The sequence below is a fragment of the Triplophysa rosa genome, linkage group LG12, assembly GCF_024868665.1.
Source record: "Triplophysa rosa linkage group LG12, Trosa_1v2, whole genome shotgun sequence".
In the NCBI taxonomy this organism is placed as follows: Eukaryota; Metazoa; Chordata; class Actinopteri; order Cypriniformes; family Nemacheilidae; genus Triplophysa; species Triplophysa rosa.
In genome coordinates, this window is record NC_079901.1 from 24,658,685 (window position 1) to 24,675,651 (window position 16,967).

At 39.3% G+C, this 16,967-nt stretch overlaps 1 protein-coding gene across 4 annotated transcripts in view; it reads left to right on the forward strand.

The window, feature by feature from the left end:
- Positions 1–363: 363 nt before the first annotated feature.
- The window catches only part of LOC130563307 (transcription initiation factor TFIID subunit 4-like), a 75,515-nt gene continuing 58,911 nt past the window's right edge, over positions 364–16,967 (forward strand). Inside the window, exons 1-7 of one of the 4 annotated variants that reach the window (XM_057348765.1) lie at positions 364–1,689; positions 3,997–4,133; positions 8,396–8,506; positions 9,156–9,299; positions 10,229–10,351; positions 11,010–11,099; positions 15,384–15,530. In XM_057348765.1, the coding sequence (XP_057204748.1) occupies positions 615–1,689; positions 3,997–4,133; positions 8,396–8,506; positions 9,156–9,299; positions 10,229–10,351; positions 11,010–11,099; positions 15,384–15,530 (1,827 nt within the window). In that variant the 5' untranslated portion in view covers positions 364–614. The remainder of the gene's footprint in view (positions 1,690–3,996; positions 4,134–8,395; positions 8,507–9,155; positions 9,300–10,228; positions 10,352–11,009; positions 11,100–15,383; positions 15,531–16,967) is intronic. The other 3 variants (XM_057348766.1, XM_057348763.1, XM_057348764.1) reach the window with 3 other exon arrangements.

Genomic DNA, 16,967 nt, shown 5'->3' on the forward strand with positions numbered 1-16,967 from the left:
GTGTGATTTAGAAAACATAAAATGACTTTATTGGCTGGAAGGAGAGTATTTTATGTCTCTAAACACATAAGCCCGCCTCATGCGTGTAATCTTCACGTGTAAAGCAACATGTAACGTCAATTACTTAAAGTCCATTTAACTAATGTAAATTCATTGTTGGTTATTCGTATTTTCGGTACATTTCGTCACATTTTTGGCACGTTGCATCACCCTACAGTGGCTGCATCGTCTCTATTGTCTTTTATATTTTTAATTATATTGACATTTTGATTTCTATTAGGCCACTATTTTCTTTCATTTTATTCGTATCGTGTGTATTTACAAATAGTAAAATTAACGCACAAATAACTAAATCACTATTTTTCAGGCATGTATGCGTCTCTCTATCCATAAGTACAAATAATAAGATACAGTGTAGTACAATGCTACAAAAGTTAAGAAAGATATAGAGTATCCTATAACTGTACTCGTTCGTTGCATTGAGTTGTAACAGCGGGGATGACTGTTTCGGTCCTCTGACGTCACATGCATTCCCACAATGCCATAGTAACACGACTGCGCACTCGCTCTCGTGGACGCGCACCAGCAGACAGCCCATCGCACACAGAGCAAACATGGCGGGCGCCTCCGACCCTCTGGAAGACATGCTCTTCTCCGAGGTGGACGAGAAAGCTGTGAGCGATCTGGTGGGCTCGCTGGAGTCCCAGCTGGTGGGCCAGAGCGACCCGGCCATCGCACCGCCCCAAAGCACCCAGTCGGGCTGTGGAAACACCCACCCGGGCAGCGCGAAGCAGCAGACGGGAGGAAAAGCGCTGCTGCCTGCCCGTTTAGACGCTCCATCAGAACCACCACCACCACAACAACAACAACTACCACCACAGCAGCACGGGCGTGAAGCTGCAGGCAACCCGGATTCTGACCCGAAAGAGCCCGGCGGGGACAAACACGCCAAAGCAGCGGATAAGGAGAGCAGCCTGAAATCACATGGCAACATCATCACGATCACTACAACGGCAACAGCATCCTCCGACGGGGCATCGGTTCCTGCGCCGGGCAACAAAGGTGAGAGTCCAAGGGACACCCGTAACAAACACCCGGCGAACAGTCGCGCGCTGCGCACAGCAGCATCAAACAGTCTCAATGGCAACGGAGGAAGCGCAGCATCAGCACCATCGTCCAGCGGATCTTGCTCTCCGCCGCCCAGCACAGTGACCCTACCGTGCCCGAACAGCGCGACTTCAAGCGCGCCCAGTAACCCTCAAGCGATCGCGCTGGACCGCATGACGCCCACTATCGCGCTGCAACGACTCCCGCGTCACATCATCGCCAGCATCGCGCAGAACGGGAACGGCACCTCCGTGACCGCGCTGGTCCAGCAGGGCGCAGCGGGCGGTCAGGCGAACCACGGCAAACCCGCAGACGCGCCTGGGAATAACGCGAAACCGGCGGGGCACTCCGGTTCCGCAGCCACTCCGGTGACTTCAGCGACTCCCGCCGCGCTCTCGGCACCTGTCAAACCCGCGGCCGCTGTCAGCGCGCCTCCGGTGACCCCGCTGATCAGACCTGCGCAGACGCAGGCGCGTGCCGCTCCGCCTGCGCAGCAGAGACTCGTAACGCCGCAGCTCATTGTCAGACCGCCACAACAACAAACAACTATTCAACTGCCCCCTGGATTCACCATCCCACCAGGTAACAAGTGTTCACTTCAACTTTTTACAGTGCCTGTCTGTGATAGCAGGAGGAAATGTTTGGACATATCTTGTCATTCTTTATATTTTGCACATTTAAGAACATAATAAAGTAATCAAAAGTATAAAATTACTGGAATGTCAAAGGTCAAATATTGTATAGTGAACAAGAATGAGTAAAATAAGTTATAAAGTAGCCACGGTGTGTACTACTCTAGTCCTGAGGTTCATCCTGTATTGATGGAGTTCTATATGCTGGACTCCGGTTGGCTGCTCTAGTGTACAGTAATCATTTAAAAACAAACTAGGTTATAGATTATAGATATTTTGTAAATGTAAATTTGATTTGCTGTGTTCATGTAAACAAGTTCAAATGAGCATATTTATGAGAGAATGTGGCCCAACTGACTGTTCTATTGAGTTTTAAAAGTGACATATATGAATTTTCGGGGTCTCCAGTTGTTCAGATAGGGGTTCTTAAACTTTTTAGGGCCAGTGGAGAATATTAACCTCATATTTATAGTTGTAGTAGTTATTAAGCACGTAAACTAAACGCGTTAGACCTGTTTCATAGTGATACACAAAAATGCTCTCAGACAGGTGCTGATTTTGCTTAATTAGCATTTAGACTCAGCAACATTTCTACTTTTTCATTTGAATATTTTCATAATATCAACAGCAGCAGACTGACATAGTTCTAATAAACTCAAACAATGAGATGACTAAGATTGAAAATGCACTTGAAATCTCTCCACGCTCGCCAGTCAGCAGCATGGACGGTTCATTGAGGGTTTTTTCTGAAGTGAGTGATTCATGAAAGATTGGTGTCATCTGTCACAATCTGGCATATCAGTTAAATACAGCACACTTTATAAATACTAGCATTTATAGACTTATAGATGTATATATTTAGTGCTTTAAAAATTCAGAAATACACACTCCTATCTGAAGAAGCTGTAATGTAACGTTAAGAACTTTGGGATTGTTTCTCATTGAAGAATCTTCAGTTTAGTGAGTGCATTACAGGTTGAGTCCACTGAGGTGAAACTAAAGTCGTGATAAGTGAAGGTCATGAGAACATTGATGTACACTCTTCTTTGTTTTTGTCTGTATGTTTTCACTTTTTGTATATAGTGCATTATTGTTTTTATTTCATTTCTGATTTTCTCTATCTTAATGTATATTTGCACTATGTTTGCACCATGTGTACACTTTCTTCTGCACTAAGCTCCCGTCGCCAAGTCAAATTCCTTGTGTGTGTGTAAACATACTGGGCAATAAAGCTCCTTCTGATTCTGATTTAGAAGATGCATCTGACATCTGTTATCAGACACACCGAGACCCTTCACAGATCAACATATAATACAGCTAATTGTCCAAATAACGATGCTTTTCTGTTCAGATGTTAAAGAAAGAAAACGATTGAGTTCATGAATCAGTTTACTGGGATGTGCACAGACAGATTCACCTGTTGCTGTCTCACTGTCACAATGAATGCCAAACCATCTGAATTGTAGTTAAACGTGGAATCTGGTCCTTAGTTTTTACTCTACTAACAGCACAGATATTAACATGGGTGGTTTAAATACCCACGTCAGGTCTCTCTTCAAGTTTTTAAAGCATCTCTTTTCTTTTTAGTGCCATTTTCAGGACTGTCACATCCATAACGGTCCATATTCCTCATGAATGGACACATGAAAATAAAATAAAGTAACTATTCTTTGTTCTATAAAGAGGCATCCATTCTTCTTTTGTTGGGTATTTTTGCTTCAGGTTCCTACAAAATTTGTCGTCTCCCAAAAACGGCGTCCTTTTTTAGTCACATGCAGAACGCAGGTTTATTTAAATAGAACACTTGTGCATAGACTGATATTTTCCTGATGTTTAAACTCTATCAACAAGGGTTTAGTAAATGTAAACAAGATGGTTCGATATATTCGTAACAGATACATTCTCTGAGCGTTTTTATGTCACGTCCATAACGCTGGAATAGCCCATCTATAAATATACATGATTACAGATTTCACGGGAACACTTTCGTTTAGTTGTTAAGTCTGTGTTTTTGGTTTGTCTTGTGAAAATAAATGGCTCTGTCTTATGTTACTTGAAGTTTTTGAATGAGTTGTGACATAAAACACGATTGTATGAAACATATTCAATGCTGCTGTCACATGTACTTTGACAGTAGTATAATATGTAAGCAAATACATAAGACATGAAACATAATCCATGAAAGAATATAACAAAACCATACAACAAATGAACATGTCGTACATGAATAGAGAATATTGTTTTCTGTGTGTGTCAGGTATGGTTCTGGTGAGAACAGAGATGGGTCAGCTGGTCATGGTTCCTCAACAGGCTCTGGCTCAGGCCCAGAACAGCATCTCACCACGAGCATCCACACCCGCCAGCGCAAGCACATTCAGGGTCACCACCCCGCAGGTACACCTCCTCATACACACCTGCTGCGCAAGTTTTTGTACTTTTTTTTACTTCACATATAAAGCTGATGAAGAGATCATTCCAAATCAGGCCCGGTTCTACGAGGGTGCTTAGCACCCTCAGATGAAATGATTAATAGCGTATACGAATAGCGTATTATTAATAATGGAAACTACAATTAGCCAATAAAAGCAGATGCACACATAAACAACTTAGTTAATTAATACATAAACACAACCTTTCGATTCAAACTCGTAATTTCATTATGCCTGTATTCTTATAATGGCGTTTTATTTGATTCATGTCTTCAGCGAGCGTGAAGCGCATGTGAGCCTGTCTCTTTAATTCTTCACTGCCTGTTTATACCAGCTGTCTGGTAAAAAATAAAAACATTTATTGTCCATGTTGTTCTAAAACAATGTAATTATGGACATCAGAAATTGGCTAAATAAAGCCCAAACAAGCAAGCTGTTGGTCAAATCCCAGCGAGTGATCTAGGTGATGAAGAGCCTTACATGTGACATGCTTACCCGCTGTGAGTGAGTATACAGCCATTGTTTACATGGTTTGAAATTAAATTATTTTTGTTAAATCTCATGTATTGATCTTGATGTATTGATTACTTATTGCAAAACCATGGTTTTACTACAGTAACCATCGTTTAACTATGGCTTTTAAAAAACATGGTTTTCTTGGTTAATTTTCGTAAGGGAGGTGATCTATTTCTTGGTTATGTGCCATTGTTTACATTTTTTATGAATTTTACAGATTTTGTTCTTATTACTATATCTAGGTGACATATATATATATATATATAGCAATATATGGAAAATACCATGTTTGGTTTGCTGGTAATATTTTTAGTTTTATTTCCTGTTTATGATTGCAGGCTATTTACAACATAATATATTTAGATATTAGTGAGCACCCTCACTATTTTCAAAAGCACCCTCAGTGATTTGGTTCTGGAACCGGGCCTGTTCCAAATGTTCATTTAATCATCATTTCTAGATGTATTGTGGCCATTTCAGTCCAGTGTCTGTTGAATTTCAAGAAAATCAAACCTTACGAGTGACATTAAGTCATTCAACAGCAATGTGAAAGATTGACAGCATGACAAGACACATGAAAACTGGGATCAAAATCAAGGTTATCACATAAAAAATCTGAACTTTTCCTGAGTACACGAACAAATATATTTTATAAGTTGTATTGCTGAGAAGTGAATCTGAACTTGTTTTCTTTGCAGTATTTGAGGTCTGAAAAAATACAGAGCAACTTTTCTGTTATTTTCACCTGTTTCTCCAGTTTTCATTTTCTGCAAATAAATGCAAATAGAAACAATATTTTTATTAGAAATTTGGGAGAAATATCAAAAAAATCATTTAACCTAAATACATACCTATAAATAGTCAATTCAGAAAAACTGAAAATAATTTTGAAATGGTCTCTTGATTTTGTCTTAAAGATGTTCGTCAAACATTTTGATGCAGTTGTGAATGTTCTTTTGATTGTATTTTGCTCTAACTTTTGGGTAGTGTTAAAAAGTGCTCCTGGACCAGTGTTGTTTACATCTTGCAAAACTGTCTATAGCTTAAATGTTTTTGGGAATATTTTCTGTTATATTACATATTTTATAGGTTATACAGTGCTGAAGAAATTTACCACCCAACATGAAGTTTGTGCCATAGCTGCCCTAAACCGACAGTATTGGCGATTGCCAAAATCAAGCATTTCTAATACTAAAATTTCATTATTATTGCTGTTATCCATGAATTTTCAAATTTACTGTTTTACAAGAAAGGCGGAAAAAATAGTAAAGCACTGTTTTTTATTCAGATGTCCAGTAGTAGATGGAATAGTGCATAAAAACAATGTCAAGGCCAACAGAGGCCATAAAAAATATAAATGTTTTTGGTTATTATGTGTGAATTAAGACCATTTAGTTGTATCAGATTGTTGTTTGCCTAATAAATGACAATTTTATTTTATAGATTAAATATTTAATTATTTTTTGTGTTGTATTTAAGGAAATTTACTTAAAAACTGTGTGCAAAAACTTGACACACAAAAAAAGTAAATCCTACTAGTTGTTATGTATAAATGAGAGTGTCACTTTATTATTCACATTGGAATGATTTACTGATCTGCTTTACACTGTATGCATCACAGAGATGACATCACTCCCTAAAATCTACAGTGTAATATTAATATTTTTGTAGTTTTAAAGCTAGCGATTTTAAGTTTCACTTGAGTGGTGTGTGGATTATATGTTTAATTGTCTGTTTTAACCGTTTAGTACGTTATTAGTTCATCTTGTTTTATAAAAACAGTAATATGATTTACTGTTATTATTTAATAATACAATGTACAAATGTATTTACATTTACACTTGTTAAATTAGTCACTTTGATCATTTGTGTGTAAAAGGTATATTATTAATTAATTAATTATTATTAATTATTAGGTATATATATTATTATTATACTCATGTCCATTTGTCTTTATGAGTCAATGTTACATTTTATTTTACTTTTATTTCAGTTTTTTTAGTCCGTGTGTGACCACAAGAGGGCAACAGTCAACCTCCTTTTGTGAGGTTTTAGTTCATTTTTTACCTTTTAATTACTTGTACAATTAGCTTTATACGTTTATGTTATTTAAACATGTAAAGGAAATTATTTACCAACAATAATTATTTTACCAACAAGCAAAGACTATACGTAATAAATTCCCTTTAGTGAGTGACGTTAAATCTCAGTGTGTAATATTCACTGTCAGCCACAAGATGGCGCCAAATGTTCTGATTTAACTGTAGTTCCACAGTTTAGCTATTTAAAGGTTATCAGTGACAAAATAATTTAATGAAGTTATAGATATATGATCTACACAAACATGTCACAGCATGTTTACAGTCATTGTCGATATTTTCACGTGAGATGCATTGTATATTAAACAATTTACATTTAGATTTTTACCAACGATGTTAAGATGAGCCCTTATCATACACAGTTTTTCCGTCGTCTTTTTTCTGTATTTAAAATACAATAATATTGTAGTATAAATATGGTAACAGCTTGTGTAAGTATGTTTCTCTGTGTTAACTGAAGTGAGAGTTTATATTCTGGAGTGTTTTTCTGATGTCAGTCATTCGTCAGTTCTCTGCGGCGTTTCCCCTCCGAATGCCTTTAATCATTCATCCTCCAACTGCCTGATCGCTTTAAAAAGCAACCAAACCTCCAGTTGTTGTCAGTGTGTGCATGTGTGCGGCCCCGGGCCCTTCCGTGTCTCAAGGGTCCCCGGGCTTTACTTTCTCTGTAGGGGCCCAGAGACAAGCATCTGCACAGAGAGGGAGGGTTGGCAGTGCCCTCTTTTGCCCTCGCTCCTCCCGGCAAAGCCCCGTGTGTTTACATGAGGGCCGCGTGCGAATGTGGCTGGATGCCATAGCACAGAGCGCAGTGGCACCTCTCCTCTCTCCTGTGTGAAGTCTGCCATCATCCAGGAATCTGTGCCCGCTCGCCTGCTTCTTCCTGAGTGGTGCTGGGCATATCCAACATCTCACACTGCAGCGTTGCCCCTCAGCGGAGGGATTTACAGCCTTCCTGGACACAGAGATAGAGTTCTGTAAAAATACATCAAACACAGTCAAGAGCATATAAGACCTGCAAAATAAGAGAAATTATACTGTATGAAGTAATGAAAGTCTGTGACATTTTTTCCATGACATTTAAGCCCATTTTACTCACAAATCCTCAGTACTGTAATGCAAAAAGTCAAGTTCTCGTTATTTGAATGTGAAACAGTTCTATATGATTTCAACTGTAAGTATTAGGTCAAGTAGTGTGTGTTGTCCGGCCTTTAACTTGTCATTTAGAAAGTCATTGTATTTAAAGTAGAACAAATGTCATTTTGATTTGTTTGTTTGTTTTTGTCTTGACGTTTGTTTGTTTCTTTTTTGTTTGTGTATTTTATGTATACTTGGTTGTCAAGAAAATGGAAAGTAAAACGGATGTAATAAGAACATAAATAATAAGAATATAAATTGACAATAAAAAAAGAGTTTTAGGTAAAATGTCATGAAAAAATGGTCACAATGCGAAAGATTTAAGTAGCTTTAGGTTTGTAAAGGTGAAACAAGAAAACGTTTAGAGATTTAAATCTCATTACAGTTATGAAGAAAGCGTTGAGCTGATTCTGTCTGCGCCTTCTCTCTTCTTCTGCTCATTTCCTTTCTTTTCTCTTTCTCTGTCGTCTCTCTACAGTCTCCCGTGAGCACTCAGGCCATTCGACCTGCTCCCGCCGCTCAGACTAAAATGGTCTCGTCCAGTTCTCCCAGCACCCCGGCCCAGACCAGCACCTCAACCAGTCCTGCTGTGAGCACCTGCTCTCTCTCTCTCTCTCTCTCTCTCTCTCTCTCTCTCTCTCTCTCTCTCTCTCTCTCTCTCTCTGTTTTTCACTCTAATTTGCCAAGATACACTAGTCCGCAATCAAAATTTATATTGAAAGTTTTTCATCATATCCTCCTAAGGGAACATTAGCTTTGCTATCCACATTAGTTTGTATCTCTATAGAGCTACTGTACATCAGCAGTCTCACTTTTGTTTATTTTAATTCTAGGAATGTGTAGGAGATAAAGATGATACGCTGAACGCTATAAGGTGCTCAAATGGTATTCAAGTGTGGCTTATCGATCGTTATTAAGTCAGAAATGATAAATGCACACATGTTTGGAGTTGACATTTTCCTCTCACTCCTGTGGTAACTGATAAAGTCATGTTTGATCCCATTTCTTTTTGTAAACATGAAGAGCATGATTAGAGAAAATGAGGTGAACTTTAGTTGTCAGGTGTAACATTCATGTGGTCAGAAATCTCTCTCTCTCTCTCTCTCTCTCTCTCTCTCTCTCGGGACACTCGATGTGACAGGGCTCGCTGCGGCCGACGCTCTTGTTCTCCGTGGCCTTGCTGGCAGGCAAATGTCAGCTCGTGTTTATCTCGGTGTCTGTGTTTCTTCCTCTTGCAGAAGACCCCCGTGGCAGCGGTCGTGGCAGTGACAGCTCCCCAGCAGGTCCAGCCAGCCTTGGGCCCTCAGGGACCCCTCACTCAGATGCCACTGGCCCCGCAGAGCGCCGCCGCTCCGGCCCCCGGAGCCCCTGTTGTCTCCCAGGTCTGTGTGCCCTCACGTATTGAAGTCGGCACTTTCTTTCTTGTTATCTGTTCTCCTCTCAGCTCCAGTGACTGACGGTTCTGCCCCTCAAGCTCCGCTGGGCAACTGTCAGGATTTGCTTAAGCTCCACCCCAAACCACACACACACGCACACACACAGACACACACGCACACGCACACGCACACACAGAGAAACACCAAGCTCACACAGCTGGCCATACATGCTTAAACAAACACACACAAATAAACAAACACACACACTCAGCAGAACCCTCAGACATCTGGACGCTGGACATCATCTGATCTCACATGTGTTCATATTCACACATCAATGATTAGCTCATATTTAACTACATTTAGCTAAACAAAATGAAAAGAAGAAAATATTTAGAAGGTTTGGTTTTATCATCGTGACATTATACATTTTGTTTTGTTGTCTCCCCTGTTTATTACTGTTAAGAAAAATCACAATTGACCATCAGAATTACGCAATAAAACCTCTGGATGATTTACAGCCGTGAAAGTTTGCATGAGAATATTTGAAACCATAATGAAAAAACTGCTAAATAATTTCTCTTTTTTAATTGTGGTGAAATGTGAACACGTTTTACAAGATTCATCCATTCACGCAGATACAGAAGTTTATGATCAATACTTCAGCAATAAGCATAAGCAACATGGTTTTTGATTGACACATTCACTAATCTCAAATGATTGATAGCGTTTAAATGGAATTTCGGTGATTCCATGAAATCACTTTATGTACCCGTGAGTGCCAATCGCTGATGATGGAAGCAAAAGAACGAGTGTGTGTGAGTCAGAAGCGGATCAGCCGTCTGAATCCAGACCTGTGTGCTGTGATGTGTCATTCAGATCAACACACTGTTATATGATTCAACACGTCACACGCCTCTCGTCCTCTTCTGCAGGAGATGCAAGAGAACGTGAAAAAATGCAAGAACTTCTTGGCGACGCTGATCAAACTGGCGTCCCATAATTCCCCGTCTCCTGAGACGTCCAAGAACGTGAAGGCGCTGGTGCAGGACCTGCTGGTACGTGAGAACTCTTCTGCTCTTCAGTGATGGATCTGCGATCGGAGGGTTTGAATCCCACAGAATTCATTTATCAAGTGTCGTGAAGAAAACACTTAGAAAAATATCATGCTGTGGCATTCAAGTGCCACATAAGTACCATGGTAATTCCAAATACAGTACCACTGTAATTCTAAAGGATTTTTTTTGTAAGGACCTACTTTTCTAGAATAAAAGTCCCTTATACAGTAAAAGTTCAAAAGCTCATTGCACTTCAGAAGTGCAGTTTTTCATCATATCTTTGGACAGTAAATGTTTTGAATTAAAAAAAAAAGAGTTTCATTTTACAATTCAAAAGACAATTGAAAGTAAAATGAGCACATTAAAATGTTTGTATTGCTAATTTAAATTATTAAATACATCTGCATTTAAATCTTGACTTATTTTTTACTTTTTTGATATTTTGATGTTTATTTAATATTAATGTTATATCGGGAAGGGAATTTCTGCGATTTGATCGACAGTATGTCATTCATTGTGTTTGTTAGGGGCATAAAATGTCAATTAAAATAATCATCCGGATAATCATGCTCAAATAATATTGCTAATGACATGCAAATGTAAATCTCCATTTATCGTCTGGTCCTTCACCATAATCCATCTGAACATCTGATCTCAGGACGCAAAGATCGATCCCGAGGAGTTCACCAGTCGTCTGCAGTCTGAGCTGAAGTCGTCTCCGCAGCCTTACCTGGTCCCGTTCCTGAAGGTACATAAACACGCACGTCTCCTGACACGCCACAGCCACGTTCAGACACATACACCTCTGTTCTGCAGGCTGGCACGCTAATGCAGTCTCGCTTATGTCAAAATCCTCCAGAAATAGACATCGACATCGGGGCTCTGGGTTGTCAGAGAGATGTCTTTCATTACTGAGACTGATGATCTTTCTCGGACTGTCCAGGCTCCATGAGGAAAATGACCGTTGACACTCACCGTTCTTTACATTTCAGAATGAAGCTGGAATCACACGTATGATTCACAAGATGCAGATCTGAGAGCGTTTAAAGTCAAAAGAGACCCAGTGTATGCATCGGTGCAAAGAGAAATGCCATTTTTTTGTGATCTTACTTCAAAATGCAATGACTTGCTCCAAATTTTGAAGCCATGTTGCTTTTCGCCTGATTTCTTAGTTGAGTCTCACTTATTTGTCAGCCTTAACATCCACCGGATTCATATAGAGACACTTTTACCTGCTGTTTAATTCCTGATTCATGTGTAAATATATGATGAATGAATATCAAATGTGCTGTTGTCAAGACACAAACATTGTGGCCCGGTTTCACAGACACGGCTTAGCTTAAGCCAGGACTATGCCTTAGTTAAATTAGGATAGTTATGTCACTTTTACAAAAATGCCTTAGAAAAAATCATGACTGGTGTGCATCTTGAGACAAAACATGGCACTGATATATGTTAAGATATGTTAAGATAACTCAAACATTCATTTAAGTCTGAGACTAGCCTTAAAGTCCCAGTGAAATAAAAAATTATAATGCCTATTTTTACATAAAATTTTGCAGCGTTTATTGTAAATAGTTGATCAATGTGGGTCATTCTCTTTTTAAAATTCCCGTGCGCTCATAATCTTCAGTTAAAATCTTCTGTCCTGTAACGACTATCCATCTCAAATGACATATGTTAGACGGCTTGGGCGGAGCATCCGTTAACTCCTCCCCTTCAACTGTCAGTCTGCTGCCAGTTCCATCTCAAAATGCAACGGCTGTTTTTATACATCCAATCAAATCGCAGAGAAAGACGAAAGCCACGCATTTCACTCTGAAATGCGTCAAAATACGTAATTTGAAACGATTGCAACTTCACTTGGACATAAAGCCTTGTCCGTGAAACCGGGCCTGTAATTGCTAAACTAACACAATCCAAGAAAAGCACACAACATTAGAGAGTGACCATAATTTAAAAAACTTTAAGCATATAAAAACACAAAGCAACACATTCTTACCTGTGAAATGTTTTCACTTTGCTTTAGAAAATTTAATCTCTGGGGTTTTTCCAACAAGAGCAATGTTGTGTCATCTTGGAGAACTCATCGATTTAACTGTGAGTGATGAACGCAACTGAAATGTTGACTGTTCCAAGATGGCAGACATGTTCATACTTGTGTCCCAAATGACATGCTATACACTGTGCACTTGAACTATGCACTATGCACTCAACCATCTAGTGTATGAATTTAAGAAGGGTAGTATCGTCCCAAATGAAATAGACGGTATGCATTGATGTCACTTTCCCACGTGCACATGTCGGGACACTCCCTGGGACACGCTCCCCCGGGTGGCAAAACACCCAGCAAGTTGGCTGAGGAGGATAGGAGAAACAAAAAAAAAACGGAACTAAAACACACAATTTATTGCTGAAATTACAAGCAGCTGAACTCGACGGTGATCCTGCGACTTCTCTAGGACTTGGATAGGAATCAGGTGTTCCTGGACACTGAAATGTTGCGTGGAATTGCATTTTCTGATATTGTAGGCAGTCATTTTGCTGAGTGTTTTGCCACCCAGGTGGGCACGCACCAGCGTGCTCAGGCATAGACATACTGTATATATATATATATATATATAACTAGACGCCACATTGGCCGCTTTGGTCCTCTGCTGCTATACGTCAATGGCGCCGCCATATTGGTGAGGGCAACAGTGCACTAAAAGCCCACTGAACCCAATGGGAGAGCTGTGCTTTTTAGGCAGCATTAAAAGCACAATCACGTTTACATTTCTTAACATATTTCAATGGTTTACGATATACGTATAGAGTACAACTTTACCATGTCTCTAGTTGCTTCGTGTCTCGATTATAGCTACTTTAAAATTAATGGTTGTCATAAGGAAATGTGAAATCCATTATTTGTGCCTGTTATTCGTGAGAATCCACTAGATGGCACCATGTTCAGTGATATGTTGTAGACAAGACAAGCAACAGAATAAATTACCACGTTGCAGTAGTCGAGAATAAAACAGACATGTAGATTGTAGTGATGGGAAGTTCGGATCATTTTACTGACTCGGACCTTTGAGTCTCGTTCAGCAAAATGAACAAATCTTTTTTCGAGTCATATCGTTCATTTTAGCAAAATATAATTAAAATGTTACATGTTACTTTCCTAACACATCTACTACTTATGCAAACGTTGATCACATTACAAACAATACAAAACTATAATGCTATAAGAAACAGAAAAGATTAATTCATTGTTTACCTGGGTCTTTAGTCTATGATTAGCTCACCACACCTCTTATCTGACAAGTCCTCGGGTTTGACTCGTTCGTTCACGACGTGACAGCTTCGTAAGCTTCGTAATGCAGTCAGAGCCGGAAAGAGAATTGATTAGTTCACCTCCCGAGTCTTCGGGTTTGAGTCGTTCGTTCATCACCTGACAGCGTCGTAAGCTAAACCAATGCAGTCAGAGCCGGAAAGAGAATTGATTAGTTCACCTCCCGAGTCTTCGGGGTTCGTTCTTTTGTCACGTGACGTGACAGCTTTGGACAGAGAAATTAGTTAATTTACTAACTCCAGTACAGGACCCATAGAATGTTGCGCATGCGCGACTGAACGACTCACTCCCTGAGACGACTCGTTCTTCCCGAGTCACATTAAAGATTCGTTCGTTCAAGAACGACCCATCACTAGTAGATTGTTTCTGAGATATATTTGAATCATCGAACAAAACACCCAAGGTAATATAGTTTAATTTACGTACGTGTTATATAAAAACTAATGTTTTTCACTGTGGAAATGGCTTTTTCTGTTGTAATTTTAGACGATAAAAAGATAAAAGATGTTCTTATATTTATCCGGTAAACCCGTTACAGCAGTAAAACATGATGTATGTGATATAGTAAATCAAATAACACTGCCGTGCATTGTAAGTATGAAATAGCAGTATATTGTCATATAGTAAAGATGAATTGTTTTGATTTTTCCCAGGATTTTAAAGTGAACGAGCTGTGTTGTGGTCATGTGCATTTAATCTACTTTAAATTATTTCACATTAGCGATGTGTAGACAATAATTAAGCCTAAACGATTGCTTGACAAGTCTAAGATTTAACAGTTCCGTATGACAATAAATATTTTCAAGTCTAACCATCTTTAACTGGAGCCAAAACGTTTCTGTATTCCACATAAATAGAAAAGTATTGAAATTAGTTGAGAAATGAAAACGATGTTGTGTTTTTATCCAGATAACTGCAGCTCCACGATTCACTCGTATGTCTTTATAGTGGGCTTTTGCCCTCACCAATATGGTGGCGGCGTTGACGCATGATCCAGCGGACAATGCGGCGTCTAGTTATATATATATATATATATATATATATATGTCTACGTGCTCAGGTGGTGTTCACGTGGTAAAGTGACACGTCCATACCCTATAGTATACTAAACGGTTTTATACTAACCGGAAGCGGTTTCCCAGACAAGCGCAAATGACCTCAATGCATGTCAATAAAAATCTATTTGTACATCGTACATTTAATGTAATTTTCATCTGTTTTTCTCAGCATGACTTCAGTCAGCATTAAATTGAAGCGTAATCACTTCGCTCGAGCAGCGTCCTATAGCCCCGCCTCCCTTAAGCGCCGACCACTGAGTGCATGAGGTGTCCACAGTTACACACTTCATATTTTCTGTTAAAAAAGTGCATCATCCGGGTACTTAAAGTGCACTTCTTTTTTTGATTAATTTTAATGTGAACGCACTACTCACACTACTACAAAAGGCGTAGAATAGTGTGCACGATTTGGGACGCACCTCATGTGTCTGGAACGGTCAAATGTGGCATCTATGTAAATGCATCTATGAATACAATCATTTGATATCATGTGATCACTTACAGTAAAAGTCTTTCTGATTGTTAGGAAACTGTTTGAATCATTAAATCTATGAGGAATACCGATGCTTTCATAATAATTCTAATTGTAAAGTGGTTTATTTGATAACTTTCTTGTGTTTATTTGTGTGTGTGTTTGTAGAAAAGTCTGCCCGCGCTGCGTCTGTCTCTTCTGAGCAGTCAGTCTCTGTCACAGCCGATACAGGCGAATAAAACCAGCGTGTCTCCCGTCCAGACGGTTGTCAGTGTTCGTCCACAGCAACCCAACAGCACCGGTCTACTGTCACCAGTATGAGCTCAATATATTACATCTACTGAAACCACCCTATCATTACACTTTATTTTATTCACAAAACATATTTAGAAGTAATCGATACACATTTTGGATATTTGTTAAATATTACAAAATGGCTGAAAAGACCCAATCTTAAGTGTAAGTACATGAATGATGTGGTGATAAAACTTTTGAATATTGAAGAGTTTGTGTCTGTAATATACACACATTGGGCCTCATTCATGAAATGTAAATCGTTCGTAAAGTCGTTTTGACGTGCATTTTCGGATTCATGAAAATGTTTGTATTTTCAAAATGTTAGTTGGTATGAAAGAAATGTTCACCTGCTCCTTACCACGTGTAAATAGTGCGTAAAACCGCACGTAACGTTCTGTATTCTTTTAGACAAACTGATGACACTGCATTTTGATGCACTATGTATCATAATGATATTTCACGAGTTCTTTTGCCCTGTCTTTTATCATTTTTTACTTTTTATCTCTGGGTAAACCGCTGAGCTCGTCACTGTCCTTTTTTACACAGCCGTCCAATCACAGTGGAGAAGAGGCGGGATAAACGCTACATTGACCAACCATCATACACAACAATGGAGAAGTTAATATTAATGGTTACTTCCTTTTCAAATTATGTAATTTTCTTCAAAATAAGATACTAGTAACAAGTAGGCTAACTGTTGCGGATATTCTTAATCACACCACCAACCAACGCATCTCCGGAATAACGCGCAGTGCCTCCAAAGCGTTCTCAAGCGCCACCAGCTGGTCGTTTTCAGAAGAGCACCGGGTATTATTATTTTACCTGGCTAAAAACGCGTTGGTGGACAGTTTAATTATAGCCTATTATATAGCCTATTAGTATCTTATGCATTTATGCAATATAATGTAGCCAAACCAGAGAATGAAGTCCAGAGGATTCCAGCATTCCTAATACGTAATTTGCGCATCTTTAATTCATTGGCGGGATTATGCTAATTTTGAAATGATCGTGCATTTACGAATGATTGGAATTCATTAACATACACACATTTTACTACGAAATCTGAAGTTAACGAAGTATTTGTGAATCCGGAGGAAAGTTTTAGCGAAGGTCTGTTTTACGCGCAAATTACTGGGAATTAACTCATATATTTTCGAATGTTTCATGAATGAGGCCCACTGTGTCTCGATGCAAAGAAAACAATCCAGAGAAACATGCAGGCGCAGGTAGAAGTGGTCTGGATGGATGGGATGGACCTCCGGCAGCCCTGATGGCCACAGCCGGACACAAGCATCTCGATTAGTGTTTGCCTGTTTTCTGGCCTCTTTTGTCACTTTCTTGTTTTCTTCTTTTCTCTCCATTGTGCTGATCAAAATTCAACCTGTTGGCTATTGTGTGCCACACTTTACATTCATCTCTATTAGAGCACATGGTGAAATCATTTCAGTTTCTCAA